Genomic DNA, 27,223 nt, shown 5'->3' on the forward strand with positions numbered 1-27,223 from the left:
ATATTAATAATTTTAAAAGTAGCTTTTCATCGTCCCAGTGATTTTCTTATTCAGCATTAATGTTCCATTTCCTATTTTCTGATTGCCCTCAACTCAGCACGTCTATCTATATCCCGTTCATGCAGTCCCAGGGCTTGAGTCTGGAGGACATGCACCTGCATGGGGGGAGTATCTTTCTTCATGCCACATATGATGGTTTAGATGTGTTGAGTCCTGCATGGCATATCAGGAGAGGTGGAGATGACTGTCAGGAGGGGGGGAGCTGGAAGGAGGGCAGCCCATCTCCCCCTTGCCATCGCCCAAGGACTGCACAAGGACCTCAGAGATAAGTAAAACACGAACCTCAGAGATAAGTATATATGTACATGCAATGTACCAACCCATGCATATGTTTGTATATTTTGTAGGCGTGCTAGCACATGCGTATGCACACACATCTGTGTACATATTTATGCACAGTGTATATGCGTATATACAGTTTATATATAGATGTATGCATGCATGTATATGCTGGTATACCTATGGGCACGAAACCATCACTTAATTATCCTTCGGGAGGAGTTTCCAGCCCTCCCGAACTCATTCTCCCCACGGCTGGAGGGAAGCGTCCGCCGCCCCTCCCGCGGCCAAGGCGCTGCCGGGGTTGAGGCAGAGCCCAGGAGCTGCCCCGACCTCCGAGCGGCTGCAGGAGGAGGGAGAGGGACCCCAAACTGAGCGTCGCTGCCCCTGAGGCTATTCTTGCCGGGTGTTCACATAGACACAGGTGGGTCCGGGACACTCCCACACCATCACGTGGCGAGGGGAACGAAAGCAAGCCTTTCCGCAGTTTTCTTTGTTTGTAATTGAGAAAGACTTCAAGCGCAAAGTCTTAAGAGCCTCCTGAGGTGCTTCAGAGCAAAGGTAAATTCACCTCACGATAGAACAGAGAGGTAAAACAGATTTGCCCGCGACACGAGTAAAGAAAGGGTCAGTGACCCGTTGGTCCCCGTGTTGAGGCGCGTAAATAACCCCAGAGAATGATCTCCACCAGCCCAGAGACGGCGCTGCCTTTGTCTCTGCCCCTCCGGGCGGCTGCGGGCTCTTGCCGAAGGGGCGCAGCGGAGGGCGGCGAACAAAGGAAGAAAGCTCTGTCACCGCAGCCCTGCCCGTACAGGAGATGCCCGGCACCCCTGCCCGGCCCGAGCAGGCTCCCCTGAAGGGGACGCTAAATAATTGATCACCATCGATTGCCCGCATGCATTGGGAAGCCAGAGCGGGCGCATCCCTTGCTTGCAGCCCGCTCCTTCCCCCATTTGCGCTGTAATCCTATTCCACCATGTGCAGATAGATGAAGGGACGTAATTCAGCCTTCAGGCCTGGGCGGGGTTCTCGCCGTTTAATCTTTTCCTTTCTCTTCCCTTCGCTGCTTTCTTCCCTTCCCCCCCCGGTCCCCCCCACCCCTTCCGTCTCCCAGGCCCAGTGAGGTCAGCTCATGAATATTGCTTCATTTTCCTGAGAGGCTCTGGCAGCGGCGGGTACCTCGTGTGCGGTGCCCGGCTCTCCGTGCATGCATTTCGCCAGCCGGGCAGCGGACAAAGTGGTGGTGAGTAATGCAGATGCTTTAGATACAAGCCTTTTCTTTTCCTTCTACTTTTTTTTTTTTTTCTCTTTCTCCCCAAAAAGGAAATATTATTCCTAATGCAGATGTAACAAACCCGCCAGGTATGAGGGGGGGACTTTCAAAAATCCCCTCTGCTCCTTTAAACCAGGACAAAAGGCAGAAGCGCTCCCAAATATTAAGCCGCGTTTGCGAATTCTCGCCAGGGCAGAGGCGGATGCCCGGTAGGACGAAAAGGCCAGGGACAGGTGGATGCTCTGCCCGAAGTTCGGGGCACGGGAGAGTCCCGTGCTGGCCGGTGGAGCCACCGGACTGCTCCCTTTTGTTGCTTCCATTTATTTACCCCTTTTTCCGCCTGGACAGCTGTTCCCGACAGGAAAACCTGCGGAGACGCCACGTCCCGGCGCCACGTGGGTTTGTCTCTGGGGAGAAGGTCGAGCTGCGGAGTTTTGTGAGGACAGAGGTTTCAGACTTGATCTCAAACGGGGCTTTCGTTGTGCTAGTTAAAAATGTATATGAATACATATATGTATATGTATATATAAAATTAGCCAGCTTAACCCTAAGAGGTAGCAGATCTTGGATTTTGGGGCATGCAGGGTAAGGGATTGTGTTCTGGGAGGTCGCAGTTGAGTCCGATGTCTTAGTTGCTGTGAAAGTTCCCTAAAAGATCCAGGTATAGCATAGGGTTCCCGATGATTAATTTGAATGACGTTTCTTATATTTCATACTGTATAGCTCCAAACAATGGTAGGGTGGGAATTCTGTTTGTGGTGGCTAACAGAAATGCAAGGAAATCTTTTATAAAGTGTTGTCATACAAGTTTTATAGCTCTATACGCCCATGCTTTTTTTTTTAATAATTAATGCTTGGGAAGTGTCTGCCAAATTATGTCATTTTGAGGATTAATTTCCAGAATATTGGCTTAAATCTGGTTATTAATGACAGTGCATTTGAGAGGAAATGATGTCCTCCTGCCAGTGACAGCAGAGCAAACACAGCCTCATTGTCTAGTATGTTCGAGGGAGTAAACCAATTGTCAGGGCACGGTATAGTCTCTACATTGATTTTGCCCAGTCGTGCTTCTTTCTTTATCCCCTGTTCTAGCAGGGAATGGTTAAGGTATGTTCTAGGAGGGAATGGGCAGGCCATGTTAGGAATGCTGTCATTTCTGATGTTGCCGATGTTTTCTCCCTAAGGGGAGTTGAATAAAGGCTGTGTGAAAACAGTTTGTGGATCATAGCCATTACTTTCAGAATATATTGGGGGCATTAGCAGCATGATGTGGTTTTTAACAGCCCTTTTTCATAATCTGTTTTGGTCATGAAAACTCTGGTTGTGTCATTATAGAGGCAAATTGTCAAGTGAGCATCCTTCAGAGAATGACATATAACATTTTATTCCGGGTGACAGTGTATTCCTTGCTTCTTCTGTTTTGAAAATCTGCTGGAGTGATTATGTCTGAGTCCTATATAACTTATTGATATGCATAACTGGTAACAAATATGAATCGGTCCTGACAGCACCTCTGGATAAAAAACTGGGGCAAATGTGTGTTTAGAAGCTGACTGCAAAAGCCCTTTCCTTTATGACCCTCGATTCCCGAGTCACCTTGCCCCGGAAGAGTCGCTGTCAAAGCTGAAGGGAAATCTGTAGTTGCTTCCACGTGTGCAGCCCTTTGTACAGTAGCTTTCCCCTATTCGGCTGTGATAGACACTGGAACGAGGCCTTTTAGCAGGCAGACAGGTGCATTAGCAACGCAGGCTTGGTGGTGAGGACAAGGGAGAGGGAAGTTTGTGTGTGGGAGGAAATCCATCCCCGGTGTGGCGGTCCGGCGGGGGAAGGTTCAGCATCGGGGCTGGGGAAACGCCCCTAGGTGCAGGCGGAGCGGGAACAGGTCTCAGCCTCAGCCGAGCCCTTCGGGCCCTTCCTTGAGCCGCTCCGGTTGGCTCTGGGCTGCGGCCTCGGTCGGATTCTCCCCGGCCGCTCCGAGGGACCGCTCCGGTGGGCGCGGGTGAGGGCCGGGGGCCGGCGGGGCGCCGCGACGGCGGGGAGGGGGCAGGCTGGCGGCCGCCGTGGCCGGAAAGCCCGTCTCCCCGTCCTCCCCGTGCCCACCCCGACCGCTTCTCCGGTTCTCCTCCCCCAGCTCTCGGGGCGGCGGCGGCGGAGGAGGCGGAGGAGCCGGCCGGTGATGGACGCGTCCCCGAGATAGCCGCCGCCATGAGCCAGCCGCCTGCAGGGGGCGCCGCCGCCGAGCCGCGCCTGCATCCCGAGGGCAGCAGCGGCAGGAAGCAGCCGCGGGCAGCCTCGCCGGCCCGGGCCCGCGACGCCGCCCCGCGCCCGCCGCCCAGCGCCGCCAAAGCCGCGCCCAGCGCCGCCAAAGCCGCCTCGGCGCGGCCGCCGCCCGGCCAGGCCCCCCGAGCCGCCCGCGGCCGCGCCGCCGAGAAGCCGGCGCGGGGAGCTGTCCAGCCCGGCGCCGGTGCTGAACCGCCGCCCAACGCCGCCGCCGGGAGAGGAGGAGCCGCCGCTGCCGCCGCCGAGGAGCCGCTGCCGCCGCCGGGCGCCGCCGAGGAGGCGCCCCCTGCAGGGGCCGGCGGGGGCGAGCGGGAGGGGGCGGTGGCGCCGCCGCCCAAGCAGTGGCGGGGGAAAGCGGGGCGGTCCCCGCTGAAGGGCGCGGGGGAGGCGGCCCCGGCGCCTCCATCTTCCTCGGGCGCGGGGAAGGGCCGCGGTGCGGCGGCGGGCGGCGGCGGGTACTGGAAGGAGGGATGCCTGCAAAGTGAGCTCATCCAGTTCCATCTCAGGAAAGGGCTGGCGGCGGCCGCCCAGATGCAAACCAAGGGCAGCAACCACAGCAGCAGCAGCGGCAGCGCTGCCTCCGCCGCCTCCGCGGCCGCCGCCCCGGCCGAGCCTCCCCCGGCCGCCTCCGCCTCCTCGCCCGCTGCCATGGCGGCGGCCGGGGCGGAGGGGCTGCGGCAGGGCGAGGCAGAAGGCGACGGCAGGAGCTGCGGCCCCGAAGTCGCCCTGAGCCCCCACCTGCAGGAGGAGATGCAGGAGGAGATGGAGAAACTGCGGGAGGAGAACGAGAGCCTCAAGGTGAGGGGCCGGGGCGGTGACGGGGGTGGGGGAGAACCAGGGCCGGGCGTGGACAGGGTTGCCTCCCGACGGGAGGACCTTCCCGGCCTCCCTCTTGCAGCAGGAGCGCTGGAAGCATCGTTAAGATGGCTCTGTTGTGGGGTGTGCGGGCAGTGCCACTTCCCTGCTTCGTTGCGGTGCCTATAATGAGCTGGATTGTATTTACTTGCCCTCCCTGCGGGGCGGAGTTCCATTTTGGCTGCCTTTCCCTATGTGTGCTGACATTTGTGCTTTTGACCCACCTGTTGCGTCCCTGTCCCCTTCTTGCCCCCGGTGCCAGAACGAAATAGACGAGCTGAGGACAGAGATGGACGAGATGAGGGACAGTTTCTTTGAGGAGGATGCTTGTCAGCTTCAAGAAATGCGCCATGAACTGGAGCGAGCCAACAAGAATTGCCGGATCCTTCAGTACCGGCTGCGCAAGGCCGAGCGCAAAAGGCTCCGCTACGCCCAGACTGGTGAGATCGACAACGAGCTCATACGCAGCATGGAGCAGGACCTCAAGGTACAGACACGGGCAGGTGTCGAGGGAAAGGGAGCGTCTCAGATGGAGACACAACCATGCTCTTGGTCCTCATGACTCAGGCGTTTCCATCCGTTCCACTGTGCACCCAGTGCAGTTCGTGAAATAGCAATGGCCAAGCTCTTCTTGGTAATAGGAGGCCCTTGCTGTATGTAGCCCTTGCTATCATTTCTTATAAAGGTAATGTGCAAGGAGTTACTCAAAAGCAAATTAGAAGTGAAAGGTTTTGGGCTCTTTATGATGAGTGCAAAACATACCCTTCCACTGCAGAATTAAACCAACCTCACCAAACAGCCCCATTGACTTTGAGGGGATTTTGTTACTCTTAAGTGAAAGATTTTAGGGGGTAAGCAGATTGAATACTTGCAGTCACAACACTAAATCCTTACTCTGTCTCCATCAGTAAAAAAACTGCTGTCATAGTCAATGAATCCGGGGTTTTGCACATCCACCGGAAAGCGTAGACAAAACCCATCAAATTTCAGTGTGTCATCAACTGCATTTCATCCATAAGATCTGAATCAACCACAGCCTCTTGCTAAGGAAAAGTTTCAGTCCTTGTTTAAAGATTGTCATTGGTAAAATACCCATCATCTCCATTCTAGATTGGTCCAATTACAGAGAAAAAAACCTTTCTTGACACAGTTGGAAGTTTAATTTCTGCTTCCATTCACTAGATATTGAAGGACTCCTGCTGAATCAAGACACCTAAACATTTTTCAATTGACTGATCTCCCACTTAACTGACCTTTTCTCATGGAAGTGCAGACCTCTCTATAGCAAATGTGAGCTTGTTGGCCACACTTCTGCCTAGATACCCATGGCACATGGGCTCTGTGGGCTGCAGTTTATAATGTGAATTTAATACATGATTACAAACAAGGTTATTTTTTAACTTCTTTCTGATAAATATGATGGATGGATATGATGGATAAATATGTTATTCTCAAACCTGGTTTGGATCATCTTTTCTGAAAGTTTTCAAGCTTGTCATCACTATTATTAAAATTTCTATTTGATATTCCTTTTCTGTGAGTATTCAAAACCCACGTTTTCTGTTGTGGCTGTGACAGTTCTATAAATACAGCTGTCCATGTGGTTCTTGGCAAAATAGAGTCTTCCTGATCAGAAGCAAAATCACCCCCTTCTCCTGGGGATTTCTGTTTGAAACAAGGGATGATGCTTAGGTGATCAGTTGAGACACACACATTTGCAGGCAGAATTTGAAAGGTGGGCCTTCATATCTCAAGTGAATTGTGATTATAGTTGGCTTCTTTGTTGGCTCAGTGTTACTTTTATTAGCAAGTCATACACATGCAGGCTGGGGAGGGAATTGTTGAGGGCACTTCTGCTGAGGTGCTTGTCTGCCAATATAGGAGATAGAAGCTAAGGCCTTGGATTTAGCTGGACAAAGAGCTTGATTTAATTAGCATTTCTCCCATGTGTTTCCCAGTGTGACTGACTCATTGGAAAGGAGCAGTGTTCTTGCAGAGTGTTCTCACTGTTCATGAATGTGCTCTGCTTTGGAGCAGGGATGAATGCCTAATGCCAAATTTCTGCCTTATAGAGTTCTGGGTGCTGGCTAACCATAATTATAACTTGTGTGGTTTTAGGTAGTGTTTTCAAGTCCTCTTCTGAAGAAAGACTATCCAAATTGACATTGTTCATTTTGCAGTATATTAGGGAACTTGATCCTTCAGAGATACATTTTAATACAGCTATCTGCAAGACTGTATCTTACATACGCCTGGATTAAAATGTATCTTGCATAAGTGAGTTCCATTTCCCGTGTGATCTAGAATGCTCTGTTTTGGTTTTTTTTCCTGCATTAACAGCTATTCCACCAATTTTTGTGTCAAAAAATTAGTTACCACTAATTGCATTACAATTTGGTTTTATTTACTGATCCAGACTGTATCTATAGACTATAGGTTCTACTAAGGTGCTGTTTTAAATATCCCCCATGATTTTCCATTTACTTTGGTTGGACAACCAGATGAGCACTTTAATACTAAGTATAGGAAAAGGCATCAAGCTGAAGCCCTGTGGTGTGTTTCTCAGCTCATTCTGCAGTCTCTTTGGGCTATGGTTATAATTGAAATTCCCCTCCACTCACTCTTTCTGTTGGGCATTATGTGTCTTGAGTGCGTGTGCAGTGGGGGAGGTTATTGAATGATCTTGTGCTACACTGCAGTGTTGTATCTGTAATTCACACACACTGGGTTTCTTGTCAGGGGAGGCTGAGTCACTAGCTGCTGCTGATTTCTGAAACATTGGATCTTTCTAGATGCTTACTTACCATTAGAATTTCTTCTCTAGAGTTTTAGTATGTCAAAGAACTTCTGACATACTAACATAAAGGTGGTTTGAGTGAAAGCCATGAAGGACAGCTCGCTGAACTCCCCTAGCTAATGCTAAGTTGGATTAATTATGCTTGCCAGTGTTCTAAAAAAAGCAGGAAATTAGGCTTTTCAAACTATATTTCTGTGCGTCTAAATCACCATCAACACAGTGATTAGTGTATATTTAAATATTTTTGATGTGTGATTATAATTTCTGGTAGTTTCAAAAATATAGTGCAAGTGGCTTGCAGGGTAAGATTCTCATTACTTTTCCTGAGGAGGAGGAATTAAATCTTGTCATATGCCTTATAACTCTATTCCTATGAAAATGCATTAAAAATCCCCCAAACAACCACAAACCTTAGTGTTAATTTCCATTGAAAATATCGGATATAATTTGTGTGAACACAACCTCAGTAAAAATGTTGTTTGTTTGTATTTTGATCTTAAAAATGAGCCAATGGTAGTAAATATTTTCATTAATTGTCCACCAAGGAGAGAGAAACTAGCAGAGTCAAAATAAATGTGTCCATTTGCAGTCACAAGTAGACACAGGTAGGGAAGGCCTGGAGAAGATGGGCCCTGCTTTTAGGTGCTCTTGTGTGTCAAGTATTTGAAGGGTGTGTGGTTTTAGGCATTGAAAAGCATAAGCTAGCTGTGGTTGAGAGAAAATAGATGATGCACTGTCTCCAGGAATAGTGAAGGTCCTGTTTAACTGTTGATGTGACAGAACCTAAGAAGGAGTTGGGGTTTAATGTCTGATGTGGTTTCCAGTGAAGTCCATAGGGATAATGTATAATTTTTTGGAAGGAATTGGCTTGAATTTGGAATTATTTAGAATTCTGTCTGTGGGTGTCCTTGTCTACCTGTTTCCTTACATACCTCTTCCATCAAAACACCCAGAATTAACTTTTAAATGGTTGCTTAGGCATTAAGCACTGCAGCAGTTAATTTTTTTTTAACCCTTCTTTTGATATACCATTTCATTTAGGTTGCAAAAGATGTATCAGTGAGACTTCATCACGAGTTAGAAAATGTGGAAGAAAAACGTACTATAACAGAAGATGAAAATGAAAAATTAAGACAGCAGCTTATAGAAGTTGAAATTGCCAAACAAGCACTACAGAATGAACTGGAAAAAATGAAAGAGGTTAGTATTGCTATTTACTTCTACTCCAATTATTTGAAGAGCTTAGATTCTTCCTGATGAAGTGTTTTTCTTCTACAACTTGGTTTGGGGGCAAACAATATGGCACTCAAAAGTTGAAAGTTGCAAGGAGTGCTAAAGTACAACTTGATGGTTGCGAAGCTGAGAAGAAACTAAAATATTTGGTGGGTTTTAGCAAAACAGGAACCAAGTGGTGCCTTCTTTTCTCTCTCTACTAGGAGGGAAATGTGAAGTTAGTGTCAGATGCTTTGATACATTGTACCTACATAAATATTCATGTAGGAAGTGTGCTGAAGTGTGCCAGAGGCATCTAACTTTACAGATGATGTTTCCCACAGGTTTTTACAAAGACCAGTAGTTCTTCCCTTGCTAACTACACCTGGGGACTAGCAGGCACACTGAGACTGGGGATCTAGCCACCTCCCCATCTTGTTCAGTCATGCTCTTTGGAGTACTGGGAAGTGAGAGACTCTACCTGGCTTTTCAATCTAAGCATAATTTTTCATTGTATCTAATTAATCTTCAAAATTACTCCAGCTGCCATTATATAGATGCAAGATACTGTGCCATTAAGTAAGCAGAAAATTGCATTACAGCAGTATTAGCCAGGCTGACAGAGATAACAAAGCAGCAGTAAAAGGAGAAACTGTTGACTAAGAATGACTTATCAGAAGTCCCTAAAAACAGCTCTCCTGTTTCCTCTTCAAGAAATTCATTTAAAATTCAATGAATGCCCCCAATTTTCACATTTAGGAATATACCCTGGTAGGAACACCAGTGTCTTCTTTGATCTTGTATGAAGCAGGAGAAACATATTTAGTTGTCAAAAAGGGAAGGAAATTTTGATTTGTATGATGTTAGGGCATTTTTAGGAACTGCAAATGAGTCCTTTAAGTGATGTAGTATTAAAAATATTAAATTTTTTTCTTTACAGGAGCTGAATTTCAAGCATGTTAGTAGAGGTTAAACAGGTGGTTTGTTCCATCTTCTGCTGCTTTCTCAAATAACTGCTGATTTTAAAAGGGCATGAAAAAAATCTGAGCTTTAGTCAGGTTTCCCCTCATCTCCCTGAAACTTTCCCCTTCTATTTTCTCTCTGCTTACTGCCATTAAATAGAGCTTGGTTTCCTCTTGATAAGAGCATGATATTTCTGTAATTACCCTTGTAACTTGTCTTTAAGATTGGCTTTACTCCAAAGCTTTTGTTATTCTTGTCCATTCACACTCCACTTTCTCTAGGTTCTCATCTCTGGTTCCTCCTTCTCTCTAATAGGTTATACTGCTGTAAAATCCTTTTGCCTTGCTTTTTTGAAGCATCTTCAGATTACAGTGATGTTTGGTGGCAATTTAATAGTTTGTGTTCTTTGATATTAAGCCAGTTAATTGACTTCTTCATCCCTGTTATCACTAGTCACTTTCTCCTTATCATGGTTCTTCCCTCTGGCCCGCTACACGGAGTTACAATTCTGCTGCTCCCGCACTGCTCTCCACTCCTTTCTTTGGCTTGTGTTTAGTCCTTTCTGGTTTTGCTGTTGGTATCAATGAAAGGGTGCTGGAGGCTCCAGAAGAGATGGTGTCATCTTTAGGGTCTCTTGTTACACAATAATGGTTTTCATGAAGCTGAAGCAGATGGATGTTTCCCAGTGGCACAGAATGGAGGCACTGAGCCAGAATGAAAACATTAAGTCAGCCTTGACACCATAGCAGGGGTGGAGTGGACAAACAGTCAGAAATACATCCTTATACTGAAGAAGGGAGAACTTCTTCAGAAATGTATCATCATAATTGGCAGGATTTATGTATTTCAAATAGGCTGCTGAGTTGCTTTCAGCAGGTGAATGCTGATTTTCAGGCCAGGACTTTCAGCACACCATGGGGAGAGATGGAGGATAGGTGAGGAGGTGCAAGTCAAGAGGAAAAATGAGTTTGAAGCAAAGCCAAATTATTATTATGCACTTGGCTAATATACCATGACTTGGGGGACCCATGGAAACATGCTTGTAAAGAATAGTAAATCTTACAGAATTGAAATTTAGAATCTGTGAAGAAGCTATTCAAATGTTAATACAAAAAAAACATGAAAACAACCAAAAGCAGTCTGCATTAGAATTTTTTCTGTGACAAATAGTTTTTCTTCTTCTCTGGCAATTGAAGGTTTCATGCATTTTAAATGTCATTGTCAGGTAGTCACAATGTTAATTTTCTGTTTGTTTATGAGTTATTTCCTCTAATTTCATGGATTCACAACCCTTTCTCATTTCAATACAGTCATTATAACCAATGGAACCTCCTGCTTAAGGGAGTTCTACTCAGCTTAAATTGAAATACGGGGAAGGCCTTTTGTCTGGATTGGGATCTTTGCTTTATTGAGCTTAGAATTAATGGGAAAGTATCTCTCTAAAGACAAAGAAACATTTTTGTTTCACAACATAGTAAAAATGCTTGGAGATGTAATGATTGATTTCTGTACTTTTGTCATCAGATGTGCTAGAGAAACCCAAACCTTTCCATTCTTAAAATCTATTTATGTACAACTGCCATGTGAAATTTCTTGTTCTTTAATAATGAACACTGTGAGATATCATAGAATTAATATATGACTTAGTAGAAAATGTAAGAAAGAAAGCATAATGTTTTGCTAGGTAGTCTCTAGGGCAGGACCAAAGCCAAAGCTTTCTCTTTGTGGATTCTCTGTTGTTTCAAAAAGCATGGATACTTGACTGAAAACATGTAGAAAAGATAAAAGCTAGCAGATGTGTTGGTTTAGAGTCAAATCTGGAGTTCTCCAGTGAACATTTGGGTGAATATAGACATGTGAATGTATTTGTCCATTTATGTAAAGATGTAATTGCAGTTTGCTTTCTTGATTTGGAGCTTTTGGAAAAAACAAATTATGATAAATTTCACAACAAGTTTGAAGATGTTGTTGATGGCAGGAAAGCTTGCAAGCATCCAGGATTTGGAAGGTGTTCCAACAATGCATTCATTTTCTATCAGTTACTTTTGCTTTCAGCCCCCCAAACTGCAGCTATTTGATGGCAAATTATTCCTGCATATATCCACACAGACACACAAGATTTTTAATCTGTGTTGGTTTTATTTGTAGCAACTGCTGCTGATTTTTTCTTTAATATTGGTTGCTATCAACTGTAATCCTTTTTGGGAAGCTGAAAACAAAGTAGAGGAATTGTTTCCTAGCAGGAAAGAGAAACTAACAGTAGCTAGATGTAACTTTTCAGATATTAAAAAAATTAACATGTTAATAATAATAATGAACATGTTCATGGATTAATTAATTAATTAACTTTCATTAATTTGTTGTTAACAAGTAAAGCCTAGATAATGCTTGTAGATCTTTCTGTTATCATGAACTAAAAATCAATTTGTTTGCTGTAGCTATGTAGCAAACACCCAGTTACCTGATGTTTAGTGGTTTGTTGTGAAACAAATGAAATAGGGGGAAAATATGGTTGTTGTACTGGACCCTGGGCTCTACAAATCCTCGTTGCAATGCAGACATGCAATGGCAAGAAGCACAGTGTCTTTTGGGGACATGGGTTGTGGAAACCCAGAGCACTGGGAATATTTCTCTCTCTGCTCTAGAGTGCCCTGACCCCTAGGGCAGCACTGACTTTGACCCTCTTTCATGGAGAAAGTTTCCTAGACTTCAAGATAGACTAGAATCCACAAAAGTGTGAAATAGATTACAGAGAATAGTGTAGGTGCATCCCTTAGGTGAGAAATTTAGGTTTTGGGATTTTTAGTATGTTGTGGACGGAAGCAAGATGGAGGGCACAGGGTGTCATCCTGGGTTTCTTCTTCATGGGTTTGGGTTGCATTTTTTAATTGGGCAGAAAAGTCCAATAGTGGGCTCTTTGGGATCAGTTATTGGGTTAAAAAGGGAAAATAATCTAGGTCTTAATTGGATAGTCTAGTCTTAAAAGACCTTGTAACAAGAGATTGTTAGCCATTTTGTGCCTTCTAATGAAAAGCTGCCAAACTCACAGTAATGAGACTATTCTACTGATAAGAAATAATAAACACTTGGGTCCAAACTTGAAATACTATCTCAAGTGCCTTCAATCCAGACCCAGAGAAACCAACAACTGGTACCCCCACAATGTGTCTCTGGATGGGTGTGGATTGCTCTGCTACTGCTCCAAGCTGGGCAGATGCAAGGCAGCTCAGTTCTTACAGCTGCTTTAGGGTGGTGTTGTCAAGCCACCATTTTCTTTTTCTGAGCACAGACTTGTAGTTCAGATACAGAACCTGTGATAACCATGGCACTGAACCAGAGATGTCTTTTGTGCCTTCAGTTCAGACTGCAGGCAGTGGAGTCTGTGTTTTGCTGTAGTGGTGCCTGTCTTGTCAATCTGGTTCATACACTGCATGGAAATGGAAGAAGGCAACAGGATCTGGGGAACTGGGCACTGGAGCTTAGAGGAAGAATCTGAATTCTGTTCCTTATTTTGACATTAACCTGCTGTGGGACCAAAGGAACATAATTGCACTGTTCTGCTTACTCTTGCAACCTTTGCCTGCCCTGTTTAAGCACAGATTAGCTCTTTATACACCTCTGAGTGTTCAGACTGCATAGACATCAGAAGGATAGCTGGAAATTTCACTAAAAAAGCTGCTGTAAAAAACTCCCAAACAACTCCAAATTTGACCCCGCCACCCCCGAAAAAGAAAAAAAAACCCAAAAAAACAAAAAACAAACAAAAACCCCAAAACAAACAAACAAAAAACCCAAACCCAAACCCAAAAACAAATAAACAAACAAGCAAAAACAAAAACCCCAAAACAACCAAAAAAACACCTCAAACCAACAAACACACACTGCAAAAGATCTGGTAAGATGCTGTCCCAGTCCCCTTGATCAACAATACTGGCTTGCCTTGCTTTTCTAGGATGAAAATCCAGTATCTCTTCTTTCTCATAACCCTTTCTTTCTTTAAGCCCCTTCTCCTGCCATTTAACCACAAGCACTTATTTCAAGTCTTTCCTCTATAACTCACAAAGTCTCACATTCTCCAGATTCTTTCACTCAGTCTTGATTCCATTTCTCTTCTTTTTCTTTTTCTTTTTCTTTTTCTTTTTCTTTTTCTTTTTCTTTTTCTTTTTCTTTTTCTTTTTCTTTTTCTTTTTTTTTCTTTCTTTTTCTTTTTCTTTTTCTTTTTCTTTTTCTTTTTCTTTTTCTTTTTCTTTTTCTTTTTCTTTTTCTTTTTCTTTTTCTCCTTTTCTTTCTTTTTCTCTTTTTCTTTTATGTCTGATAGTAGTAGCTGTTGTGCTGTCTTCTGATTTCTAAGTCCCAGTCTTGTCCTTCTCTCCCACCATTCCTTCCTTCCCTGCATCTTTTCAACTCTTCATGAGTGTCCAATCTTCTTTCTGGATTTCAAGAATTTTCTAGTTAATTTTGCTCTTATTCTGATTTAAATATATTATCCCCATTTCTTAGCTACAACTTCAGTCTGCTGTGAAATTTTTACTTTTTCCCTGGTTCCTCTGCCCCCTCATGCAAATCTGTCAGCTTCCTTGGTTTGTTCTGTTCCTTTCCTTGTTTCCAAGCCTTAGCTCATCATTTTTGCATCTGATCTGAGAGCAGTGGAGGATCACTCTCTGTGCTAGGAAACAGCAATTGTATCTCTGTGAGCACCTGAATGAAGGTTTCTGGTTCTAATGCCTGGCTTCAGCTTTATCCAGGCCCTGATGGAACAACAATTGCAGGACTAGTTGGCTTTGCCTTCTGGCCCTGGAGTTGGAACATAATCTGTCAGCTGGAGAAAACGTGCAGATGGATAGCTGGCAGTGGGAGAGGGTAAGGTAATTTATAAATACTGAATTTTCAGCAATTCAAACTGGTAAGCTCCAATGAATAATTACCTGGTAATATATAGGAATGGAAAATTTCTAAAAGGTTATGTCATCCTTTTGATGAGTTAGGAAAGTATGAGGTATACATTGTATATAAACACAAAAATGGTCTGGAACACGGACATACTGGGATGTCTCAAGAGAACAGTTGCTAGAATAATTTACTATAAGCAAACAAGAATATTGTCATCTTAAAAAGAGCTGAATAATTTGCTTAAATTTCCCAAAATATTAGCAGTGTTGGTAACTTATCCCAGGACAGATGCTTGGTGTGGAAAATCTGCAATGCTTAAAATGTAATGAGGTTGCAAGAAATTGGAACCAAGTCTCATAAAGAGTGGTGGTTTGCAGCATTTCCAACAGGCAAGGCAGCCATATCCAACAGTAACATTACATATTTGGATGCTTTCAGAACTTCCTTGCCTGGTACTCGTCTTGATCCCTTCTCTCAGGACCTTAAACTTCACCATCTCACAGTCAGTGCTGCCAGTGCTGCCACTGACCATTAAACCTCTGATTCCTTGTTTGCAAGAGGTCCATCAAAGTAATTGCTACAGCTGACTTATTCATCACCTGTGGCAAAAATTGTCTTCAATCCATTGCAGAAATCATGTGACTGTTAGTTGTCTGAAAATGCTTCATCTATTTTCCCTTGTGCATCAGATGATCAGGAGACACTTCAGAGGATGCTCCTCTGTCCTCTGATTGTTGCCTGTAGCTCACAGCTGGCCCATCATCACCTGTCACAGGACAGCACCAAATGCAATTGAACTGCTCTTTTGTGTGGAGCCAAACCCTTCTTCCTCACCTTTAGAGTTTTCATCAATCCATTGCTGCACTCCAGGCATGTGAGCTATCCTGACTGGTCTCTGTGATTCCAGTGAGGTCATAACTATGTGGATGTTCATGGATTTCTAGCTTCTGTTTGTTGCCTGTGCTGCATGCATATGAATCACTGGAGATTGATACTTGAATGAGAAAGATTAAGTCTCCTCCATCATGCTGTCTCCCAAGCACATCATAATTGCATCTCATATTTTCATTTTTCCTCAGAGTTAGAGCCTCATTTCAAACAGCTGGTAATGGAGGGAGCAAGGTTAAGCAGAGTGAGATGAGAGGCTGCTGTAGCTGCTCATCCTCACAGGCTCAGTGCAGTAAGTGGAACTCTTTGGAGAGTTACAGTAATTTACTTACTCCTGGCAGCAGATGGCAGCAGGGGAGGATTTAATAGGGCTCTCACAAGACCAGTTCCTTCCTGTGTCTTTTGGAATATCCAATACTAAGTCTATCAGCAACACTTTTACCAACAGTACCTTTAAGCAGAGGGTTTCTGTGATCTGGAATTTTGGTTTGTTGTCTCAAATAAAGGCAACTAGTTTTGATGAAAAGAACAACAGGGTACTTATAAGACTTTTCAAAAAGAGATGAGAAACAAATGTCTGCCTGGGTTTGTACAGGAAAAAGAGAATAAGTCCTCTATCTCCAAGCACAGCTCAGTGATTTCTAAGCACCCCATCCCAGCAGATGTGTAACCCCCAGTCAGAATTGCTTGTATGGTATTCTGTTACCTTTGGTGTCTTGCCCCAAGTATTTTGATCCTTTAAAAACAGTACTCAGCAGGGATGCTATGCATAACCTGTGAGGGTGTGATTCTGACACACTTGCTCAGAGCACACTGTGACTTCACAGGGACTGGGATAAGCAGAGTTTGCTTCAGTTTTGTTCTTTGAATATGAGAAAAGAATCATAATGGAGTAAGAAATTAATCTCTGTAACAGAATCTGTTGTAGTAATTCTCTGAAAATGTCATGCCATGAGCAGGGGAAAAAAGTGCATTTGAGATGCAGCTGATGCTTAAACTTTGTAAAATTAGATTTTAATTATCTATCAGCCATCAGCAATTCACATGAGCCATTTGCTTCAAAAGAGTTACTCAAAATTGAATATAAACAGCCTGATGGTCAATAATAATGTATTCCAAAACATATGTAGTAAATAGGGAATTATTTCAAAGGAATAAAGCTCCATAAACATATTATTTTGGAGAGATTTTGTGGGTAAAGATGCCTGGAAGGATATTTTTAGTCTTTGAAGTTGGTGTGCTGCTTTGTGAATTTTGATTCTGAAAATTGATTAAGATGTGTAAAAGAAGTGGCAGGATTGATGGCTGATTAGGAAGTAATAATGAAGGAGTGGCAGCTGTTGTAAAAAAGAGTATAAATGGAATAGATTTAAAACAGAAACTAATTTAGCCATCACAAAATAAAGACTGATCAGTTCTTTTGAATCTGTTGATTGAAACATAATGCTGCTACTCTGATTTCATGGGAACGTGAGAATTCTTTCCTTGTGTCAGAATCTTATTTTATTTTCCTTCATCTCTGTGGTAGATAGCAGCAGCCTTAGATTTGCAAGCTCTTTTGTCAAAGGAGTTACTGATATTATATACAGCCTCCAGGTAAAATTAGAGTCTCTTTGCAGTAAGGTGTATTTTAAAGGAAAAAAAAAAACAGTAATAACCATCTTAAAAAAACCCACAAAAAACCTAACTGAAATGAAGCATAGAATAAAACCTGAGCTTCCAAAAATATACAAGCTATATTTTACAGAAAGGACATTAGTCCAAACATTCTGGTCTCAAGCACCTGAAACCCTTTTTTTTTTTTTCTTGGATAATTCTTTTCAAAGTTGTTTTTTGCTACAGAATTGCTTCCAGCAGTCAAAAACTATATATGTAAAGTAAATCAGGCTAAGGAAGGGCCCACACACTGAACAAGCAGTTGCTAACATATCCCTTAGATGGTTTTGACCTGGGTCAGCTGCTACTGCTTCAGTGCTTGGGCACGATTTGGGGTCTAGCCTGGGTCAGAGCTTGTTACTGATTGACAATTTGGATGTGCTCCTGTTTGTTTGAAAGGAAGCTGTAGGGAAGTTCAGCTGTATTGTCATCACAGCTGAAAGGAGACTGAATTGTGAAGAGCCAGTTGGCATTGGGTCCTGAGAACAGTCTCTGACCATTTCATTTATTAGTGCAAAAACCAGGCAAAGGTTCTGTGACTTGGTGTGGAGCCAGATGAGATGGCAAATGAGATGCAGAACAGCAAGTCCAGTCTGTTGCTGCCATGTGATTTCGTCCTGCTGGGAATTACTTGGCAAGGGGCAATCACTTGCCATGCCCGGTCCGTGGAAGTAATGGACAGGGTGGGAGCTGTGGATTGGGTGGTATCTGGTTATCAGAGAAAATGGTTTGTAAGCATGAACTCACCATAGAGCAGGCAGTAAAAGATGTATTTATCTTAGTACAGATTTTAGAGTATGACTTCCTCAAGATATAAAGGAGAAAGAAAACCTTCTTTATGTCTTTGCTGAGTAGGCAGCCTCACTACTGACTAAGGCTGCCAAAATATTATACCACATTAACAAACAGAGAAAAGTCTGGGAAATAAAATATTAGAAGGCTCTCTAATGGTCCTCAGTCACAGAAAAAAAAAATTATTTTTGTACTTCTCAATTTCAGTATTGCTTTACTCAAATGGAGATTCAAGTGTCCCTATATACAATTGAGACATAAGGGTACCAACTGGACTGCTCAATTGAAACAAAAAGTTGCCAGGTCACTCAGAAGTGTAAAAATGAGCTCCCTTGTTTAGGGGATTCTTAAATAGCTCTATTATGTTACTTTTCACAGTATCAGAGACAGCATATAATCTACCCTGGTTCTTTAGTTGTTGTTTTGCCTAAGTTGGTTTTGTTGTTTGGTTTTTTTTTTTTTTTTTTTTTTGTTTGTTTTGTTTAATAATATGTTGTGCTTTTCAAATTCCACCTCACATTTTATTTTTGCTCGTTTTTTTCATTTTTGGCAGGTGGAAAATTTTTTCTTGCTATAAGACATTATGTATGATTACTTTAGATCTTAAAGAAAGAGATTGCATGATATAGAGGACAAATTCAGTATCTTTGTGCTGGTACAAAAACATGAACGGGAAAATACATGTAGGCTAGGATTATCTGGATTTAGAGGAAATCCATATGACTTGTCAAAATTGCTTTCTATTACTTGGAAGGCTTTATAGAGGCAGAACAGACATTTTCTAGGTGCTGAACCAGAGTTCTAGATACATGTTTTTGTATGGAATCAATGTACACCAAATGTCATCATATTACTGGAAGTACCTCCAAGGCTTTGATGAGTAATAGGTATACATGCTTTCTGTCCCTTGTACCACTGTACTTAGTCCTGCTTAAGTGCACCTGTCCCTTCAAAGAAACAGCTGAAATAACAGAGTATTTGCAATGTGCTGATACAGGTCAAATATGAGCTTGTTTTAGATTGAAAAAGAAATTGCCATAGCTCTGTTATTGTTTTAGTGTATGTAGTCATTGCTGGTTTCAGGGCTATCTCACATATTAAACTGAGCTTTTCAGAAACCCCTTATGAAAGATATTTCTGTCTTTACATCCTCCGGAAGTTCTAGCAAATCTACAGTTTCAAAAACCTCCAGAGAACTCTGCAGACTGATAGATTTTTCAGTTATTCTGTACATGGAATTTCCCAATGCATCTTTCAGATGCTCCTGACAGGAGTTTGGGAGATCCTCACAGCTGTAGGTAGTTTGTCCTGGCTTTAGGAGAATAAATAGGAAGTAGCACCATGGAGGTTCGTGCTGCTCTGCATCTTGGCTGAACTCAGCTGTTGGTGTAAGGAAGGGAACCTTGTCCTGTCACAGTACAGATGGCTGTTCTGGAACGTGTCATGGGCCCTCAGGGTGTGACCTCAGTGCAGTTTCCAGTGTAAAAACAGGTGAAACAACTTGGCACGACCTCAAATGGAACATGGACAGCAGAGACATGTACAATAAAGCTATCACAAGAATTTCTAAATTTACTATTCAGTAGTAATTGTTCATCACTTTTTTCAGAATGATGGTTCTGAGAATTTAGGTGACTGGCATAAATTACCCAGTACATTCAGAATCAGAAAAGCCTAGTGAAGCAAGTATACCAGAGTATGCTGCTCTGACTTGTCTGCAGTGCCTGAAGGAAAAGCGATACTGTTTGTTAATTAGGATCCTAATGGCGCACAGTAGGATGCAAAAGATGTAGTGTGATACTCCAGCCTTTTGATGGAGTTTGGTCCTTCTCCTTTAAAACTATCTTCCCATGTCCTTTTCCCTGCCCTCACGCCCACTCAATCCCCCCAAAAATCAGCCCAACTTAATGTTTTGCTGCCAGTGCTTTATAATGTCATTTGTGTTTGCCTGCAGTCCACTTAGAAATGAAAGCTTATGAAGTCCAGATTATGAGTCAGGTTCAAGGTGATGAATCAGGTCTAAGGTTCAGCTGGAAAACCAGTACACAGGTGTATCAACAAAGTCCATGACCAGTGACAGGAGCAACTGTGGTGAGCTAATGACAGACTCGCTGCATCTCACACAGCTCAAGCAGGACCTGAAGCATGGGCTCAGCTGAAATGGGGCTCCTGGGCCTGGGGGCAGGGTATCTGGGGAGGCCCCCAGATCTGTGTTTCTATGAAATATCTGATAGGATGGAAAGAAGAAGGAGGTAGACTCTTTTCAGTGGTGTTCAGTGACAGGACAAGAACAAACTTCAGTGTGAAGGTGCTCAAACACTGAACTCATTGCCTATAGAGGAAGGAGATTCCACCTCTGGAGAAATTCAAGACCACACAGGACACAGCCCTGAGAAGCCTGCTTCAGCTGTCTGTGCTCTGAGCAGGGGGCACTGGACTAGATCTTCAGAGGTGGTGAGAGACTGGGCTATTAAATGAGTAATGACTCAAAACATTTGTCCATTTGTGGAGGCGCCAGGGTGCTTTGCTGAGGCCAGTTGTGGGGGCTGGTCATAACAGAGGTCTCTTTCAGCCTCCACTCTTCTGATCTGTTCTTGTTAGTAACAAGCAGAATCTATTTTCCCATTTTGCAGTGGAGCATACGAGGGGTAGAGAAGGTCACTTCTGGATAGGGAGAAAGGAAATGGTTTCCAGGTTACTTCTGCTAAACAGGAGAGCTCAGGGTCTGTCCAAGCAGACTTTTTTCCCAAGGGAAAACACAGCAAATGAGCAGGAGATCTGAGGCAGCTACATGCTACCAAGAAGGGCATGTTCCCAGTGACACTGATATTGCACAGAGGTTTGTGCCTCTGCTTGTGCTCTGTGTCATGCAGCTGTGCACGTGTGTGTCTGTGTGCACAGCACTGAGCTCTCCATCAGGCACACACCTCACGTGCAGTGCAGGAGCGAGGGAGGAAGAACAAAGTGAGACAAGGGAGGTGTTGTACGCGTTCAGTGGTGGGGAACACTGCCCTGCAAATGGCTTCTGTGTGCCATTGTTCAAGGCAGCCAGCTGATTCGTCATAAACTGGCAGTGTGCTGGCTGTGCTTTACCTCTGAACTGCCCTGGAAGAATATGACACTTCAGGAAGCAGAATGGCATGTTCTGACCCTCTTCTTTTAGACCCTACCATCTTTTAGACCCTCCCATTCGCACACATTTATAGCTATTATATATAGCTATATAATATGTGTCACTTGAGGGAACACCCAGCTATAGGTTTGCTGGGTTCTGGGATCAGCTCAGCAGCTCTTCTGAATCATGTGGAATTAATGCTAGCCAGGAGCAAGAGCACCAGGCTTTTGATGTTTTGGGTTTTTGGTTTTCTTTTCACTTACTTCAGTGGTCATAGTATCAAGAAATGCAACCTTCTGACATTAGAGAAATTCAGATTTTGATAATGTTCCATAGCTAAGAGTTCCAAGTATTGCATTTCTTATTTTGAAGTAAAAGGGAATGGATTAACCTCTTAGATGTGCAGGTGTGCTTTTTTGAAGTCTTTGTTTCTGCTTAGATTTTTTGATATATGTGTGATTTCCCCCCTTTCCCCCTCATTGCTAGTATTAACAACTGCATAGATCAAGATGTGTAGAATAAAACCTGCAGGTATCAAGTCTGTGTTGCTTTGCTTGATCCTGATTGCATGATTGTTTTAATTGACTTTGGCTTAGCTTAGCAATGAATCCAGGTTAGGATAACAGCAAAGCCCTTTGCTGAGGTCACAGATGAGTACTTGCACTTAGAAGGTCTTTGCCATAAATCTGTTTCCATCAGTGTTGTCTGTAATGAGAGGACTTTACCTCCCTGCAAAGCATGACAGATGATGACATCCAACTGCCCTGATTATCATCAGTCTTTTAAATTACAGGCTGGTCTAAATTATTTTAAATTTACAGATGCTAGCAGTTTAAATCTTTGATTAAATGATTAATTAGAAGCACCAGTAACAGTCCTCCAGAATGACTTTTGAAATGGAATATTGCCTTGCTGATACATATAAATACATGCAGAGATTTATTTTTCTTGTGATGGGCTTCCAGGAGTATTGTTGCTCAGTTTCCAAATTTTGGTCAAGTTTCATGTGTTCAGAAGTTATGAGGACAGAACTGTCTTAAACAGTAAACCAGTCTGGTCTTCTGAATAACACAGGTCATAAAATACCCCAGGATATTTTATTCAAGCTGATGCCTACTTTTCAGAAAAGGGTTCCAGTCTGTGCTAAAAATTAACAGCTGAGAACAGTCTACCACAGTTCTTTGTGAACTGTCCCAGGAACAGGTAAAAATTTGCACCTCCCTTCTCATCTGAATTTGCTGAAACTCAGTTACCAGGCAGGAAACACTTTCTTTCTGCCTTGCTAAATTCAAGAGTCTGGCATCAATGTTTTGGTGTTTGTTTTTTTCTTTGTGTAAAATCTTCATGCCTAAGGTTGATATCATTTACCCATGTGAAAACTAAGCATTTAACCTAGGTTAGGAATTTGACCTCTCTCAAAGGAGAAAGGTAGACACTACTTGGAAGTGAATTTTTTCACTTGCCTGAGGCTGGTTTGATTCTGTGGAGAGGCAAACCCTTTCTAGTTACTGCACAGCAAACCCCAGTTTTGATACCTACATCCCACATTAGTAAACCTTTTGGTCACAAAATTACACCTCAATATAATTTCAGCTGATTATTTTCTATGAGCCTACAGGTTTTTTCAGAGATGTGGCTTTTCAAAAGATCTTCTCTATTCTCTAGGCAGTTCTCCTGTTGTCTTAGCATAACTTTTATTCCGTGTTCTTACATCTGTATCTTCATATTTAGTCATATTAAAACAGATTTTATTACATTGCATAAAGGTTTGTATCAGTGACCTTCCTTTTCAATATTTAGTGTTTCTCCAACCTTTACCCTGCAGTCTTTATCCAATGTTATTTTATGGGCCTTCTTTCCAGTTAGTGAGAAAAAAATGTTAATTAGAGTAGGACCTAGAATTGATTCTTGCATGACCCCATTAGGGCTGCTGTGGTATTAATTTGCAGGTGATTTGCTGGTTCAGTGACATTTATGATAAATGCTGAAGAGTCAAATATTTGTTCATGATAGCTAATTAAAAATACATTCCAGTGATCAAATATTTATAATGAGTGGAAGACTGTCAAGCTTCTTTTCAAAATGAGATTTTCACACTTCTAGCAAAGGGAACATTTAAATAATAGTTTTAGGTCAACCTCTATATGAAGGTTTTAAGTCAGCCTGAGTCACAGCCCATTCCCTTTCTGGGAGTAAGCATTTCCCATAAGAACCAGAGCAAGTTTCAGTTAGGGGGAAGAGTCATTATTTAGGAGGGCAGGACATGGGGATCAAGTGTCAGGTCCTACAGTTTCTAGAAGTTAGTGAGGGAGCTGGACACTCTGCTCTAGCCAGGGCTGCAAGGTCCTCCTTCCCCTCATCTCCATCCATTGCTGAAATACCAGGAAAAGTATGGGATGCAGGTTAAGGTTATCTCAAATCAGACTGGTACCAGAGTGAGAAAAGCAGGTGTGGGGCCATCCAAACTTATAAAACACCTTCCTTCCATTTCAGCTCTTAGTCTGCATGGTTTATTTTTTCTAGGGCACCTTCTTTATATGAGCTGCTCATCAAAATGTGTTTAGTTTGTGGTTGGATCACACTGGCATAACTTCAGAGCACTGCAGTTTGATCCTCTGTTTTCAATGACCAAACTTTCCTAACACCTTTGAAACTTGCCCATATGTTGTATTACAGAAAATACTTTTAAGACAATTTACAAAGAGTTAGCTTTACAAAAGCACTTCCCCAAGTAAACACAGACAAAAGAAGAGACCAAGAGTAACAGAAGAATTCATCTTCAATTTTTGCATCTTTTCAAATGAACTCTAAAATCTGATTTTTTGGTGAGATGTTCCTGTAAGTGGAAGTTGTCAGAAGAGCACAGTCTAAGAGGGTGAGCTTCAAAGCTCCTTTCTCTGCTGTGCGCCTACAGATGCACCTGGATGTGCCTGTGCTTGATGCTGTCCTGTGAATCCAGGTGAGGGACTCTAAGTGTTGTCTGTGCATTTAATGCAACTCTTGAGTATCAAATGAGCATGGACACCAATGGACATGTGTGATCAGCCCACAGTTTTGCAGAACTGCCTTCTCTATATATTTCCAGTGAGCAGTGTAGAGGTACACACTACATGCAGAATCATTCTTATTTTCCTTCTCACTTCTTTTCATTTTTGACACAAATCTTTTCTGTTGGGATAGTGTAACTACACTTTGGTTAATATATATGCATTTGTGTAACCAAGGCAATGAACCTCATCTGGTTGCTGGCACTTTCCTGTTCTCATGAAAATCTATTTGGAATCTCTTCTGAGATATCCTTCTAAGAAGACTGAAAAACAATGCATGTGGTACTAGGTGTGAGAAAAAACACTCTACATTTGATGAAATCTCTTATGTATTTAATTTATAATTGCCACATACATATCTGTGCCTGTGAATATTGCTGTTGTTACGTGGTAGTGGTTTTAACTATGTTGATGTGCTGTCTGTCGTGCTGTCAGTCCCAGATAAAGGCTGGAGCAGTGCATTGTACTAGGCTTTGTGCAAACCCTGTCAAAAAGACTGAATCTCTTCTCTCAGAATAGATAGAGCTGGCAAATAAACAACAATGAATTGCAGAATTGGCAAATAAACAACAACTTAGGAAGCCCGAGGAAAAGTGTAGCTGTCATCAGTATGCAGCACAATAACTTATTCCTGCACTTGTGCTTCAAAATATTCATGATGTTCTGAGATCTTCGTTTGCATTTCAGGATTAGGGAGCCAAGTGTAAGATGATTGTGATTTCTGCATCCATAACAAAGCCTAGCTGGATAGCACTGGGGAAATAACCATGTCTAGCTCTTCCATGCTTTGAAAGGTTCAAATGGCACAAGACCTCTTCCTCCTCAGAGAAATTGCTTTCACTGTTTTGTGATATCCTGGTGGATGAAGGAGTGTGTAATCACAGAAAGCAAAGTATCAGTTTGGATGGCTCTTTGACCAGGATGTAGTGGGAGCTTTGAAAAGGTGGCTTTCATCTAATGTTATTTTTTTGACTAAGGAAAAGAAGGAAGCAAATGTCATGGAAGCATAAATATGCTGCTTCAGTTATGCACTGCAAAGAATTCTTCTACCTAGTTATACTATAATAGTTATTATGATATGCTCTAACAATATGGTTTTAGTTCAAACTGCAAAACATTTCTCTAGATAAGGTGCAAATATTACATATATTTTTCCCTTCTTTTGTATTTTTTCTTATTTAATTGATAAATAAATAATGTAAAGGATCTGAAAGTGATAACTGAGATAACTCCTAAATAAATGCAAATGAAATAATACAAATATTGGAGGTGAGCTTCTCTTTTCTACAGTATGGAGTCATTCAACTACATGAGAACTATTTTTCTTTCTCTAGTGAAGTAGTAAATATATTTTTCATTTTGTATTGGTCCTCAGCAGTGTTTTTTAAACAAGCCAGTTTAAATATGAAGAGAGTGTTGGTACAGCTAATAGGGATATGCTTAGTGCTTGCTTTGTGGACAGGTAGGCTGCGCTTTTTCCATTTCAGTTATCCTCTGCTTTTTCATTTGTGGTTTAATTTTGCTAGCAAGTAGAGTACAAAAATATTCAAGACTTCTGCTCTTGAATGGTGGTGGAAGGAGTAAAGTATCATTCTGTGTGCTTGTGCTAATGACAGACAAAACCAGGGCCTTGAGCTGGCAAATTGCTGGCAAATTGCACTAAGACTTGCAGAATAAGGAGGACATTTTAAAAACAAAGATTTTTTTTGTTGTTTTTGGAGAATATAAATTTTCAATTTGCCAACAAAGAGAGTGTCAATTTAGTTTTTATTACCTTAGACCCAGTGGCAGAAAACTGAAAAATCAGTTTGGTGTCTGATTTGATCCAGTTCCATGGTTTACACAGCCATATTGATTAAAGGGAAAGTGCAGAGAGAGGCTTAGGGCAAATTTACATTTCCCTGGTCATAGTCACTCTGTGCCACAAAGAGGCAAGTTTATGCAGCCCAAAAATTGTTCAATATCCATCAACTTTTCAAGACTGTAAAGTGTAAAGTGTTGTGTTTACTCTGATTTTCAAAAGCACTGCAGGTGTGTCACAGCAGTTGGGAGTCAGCTTACCATAGCCAAGTACAGCACAGTTTTGTGCAGATGAGAAGGTTTGTGGTAGCTGTGGAAATTCAAGGAGCTGCACACCCTTTGCCTTGTTCTGTGAGGAGGGATAAAGGCTGTTTGGGGACTCAGTGCATGCATAAATCCCTTGATGTGTCAGGAATTCCTCCCGTGGTTGCCTACTGTGACTTTTAGATAATATACCCCTAGATCAGGCTTGAAAAAATCAAACCTAAGCATCTTGAAAAATCTTGGTAGGTTTTACTTAAGGATTCTTTATTAATTTTTGAAATATTTATTGTAGCTTAGAATAAGGCAGGAAGAATTTGAGTTCATTTTATAGCTTTACTACTAAGAGTGTGATGAAATTATCTCCATATTGTGTTATTCTGAGTAGATTTCAGGTCTCTTTCCACCTGAGAAGCAGGGAGCATGACAGGTGATGTTAGGGCTGCACATTTGGCTTGCAATTTAGGGCTGGCAAGAGAAGGATTATGCCATCTTGAGAAGTGCTTAGCATATCCAGCAAGGCATTGGATAAACTCCAGTGAAGGTCACTGGAGAATTGATGCTACTGAGCACCACAGCAGAATTGCCCTTTGCGTGTGATCTGGTTTGCATCTAATACAAACATCATCTGCAGTCTTATCTTGGCTGTGGACACTTCTGAATAGGATTTTTTTAATTATATGGAAAAAAAATTATCTGAGCCCACAAACTTTCCTTCACAACAACAATTCTAGCATATGAAGGGCAGATTTTTTGCTACAGTTGAGAAAGAAGAAGAGGTGGCTTTTAGTGACAAGCAATGTGCAGAAAATTTTAGTAATGTCCAGTCTCAGTTTAGTATGAAGATTTGCATGCAGGAGTCTGAGTTGCTATTTTTTCATTCTGCCATATGTTAGTTTGAACATTTTTTTTCTTTTTTCCATTTTGCTGTGATGAATTTCATTGCTTATCTCATTAGCATCAATAATTTTTTTCATGTTGAAAATCGAACTGGAAGACTTCAGTAGTACAAGGCTTGAGAGAACTGATAGAAAGAGTAGCTACTGTAAATTGTG

At 42.5% G+C, this 27,223-nt stretch overlaps 1 protein-coding gene across 5 annotated transcripts in view; it reads left to right on the forward strand.

Moving 5' to 3' along the window:
- The first annotated feature begins 1,099 nt into the window (after nt 1-1,099).
- The window catches only part of MTCL3 (MTCL family member 3), a 31,974-nt gene continuing 5,850 nt past the window's right edge, over nt 1,100-27,223 (forward strand). For 3 of the 5 annotated variants that reach the window (XM_071437140.1, XM_071437131.1, XM_071437151.1), the window contains exons 1-4: nt 1,454-1,582; nt 3,744-4,690; nt 5,010-5,234; nt 8,586-8,744. In XM_071437140.1, coding sequence (XP_071293241.1) covers nt 3,818-4,690; nt 5,010-5,234; nt 8,586-8,744 — 1,257 coding nt within the window. In that variant the 5' untranslated portion in view covers nt 1,454-1,582; nt 3,744-3,817. Of the gene's footprint in view, nt 1,583-3,498; nt 3,612-3,743; nt 4,691-5,009; nt 5,235-8,585; nt 8,745-27,223 lie in introns of those variants that run through there. The other 2 variants (XM_071437113.1, XM_071437121.1) reach the window with 2 other exon arrangements.

Source organism: Agelaius tricolor, unplaced genomic scaffold (assembly GCF_023055355.1).
Source record: "Agelaius tricolor isolate 1412-34295 unplaced genomic scaffold, bAgeTri1.0.p SCAF_1, whole genome shotgun sequence".
NCBI classification, from domain to species: domain Eukaryota; kingdom Metazoa; phylum Chordata; class Aves; order Passeriformes; family Icteridae; genus Agelaius; species Agelaius tricolor.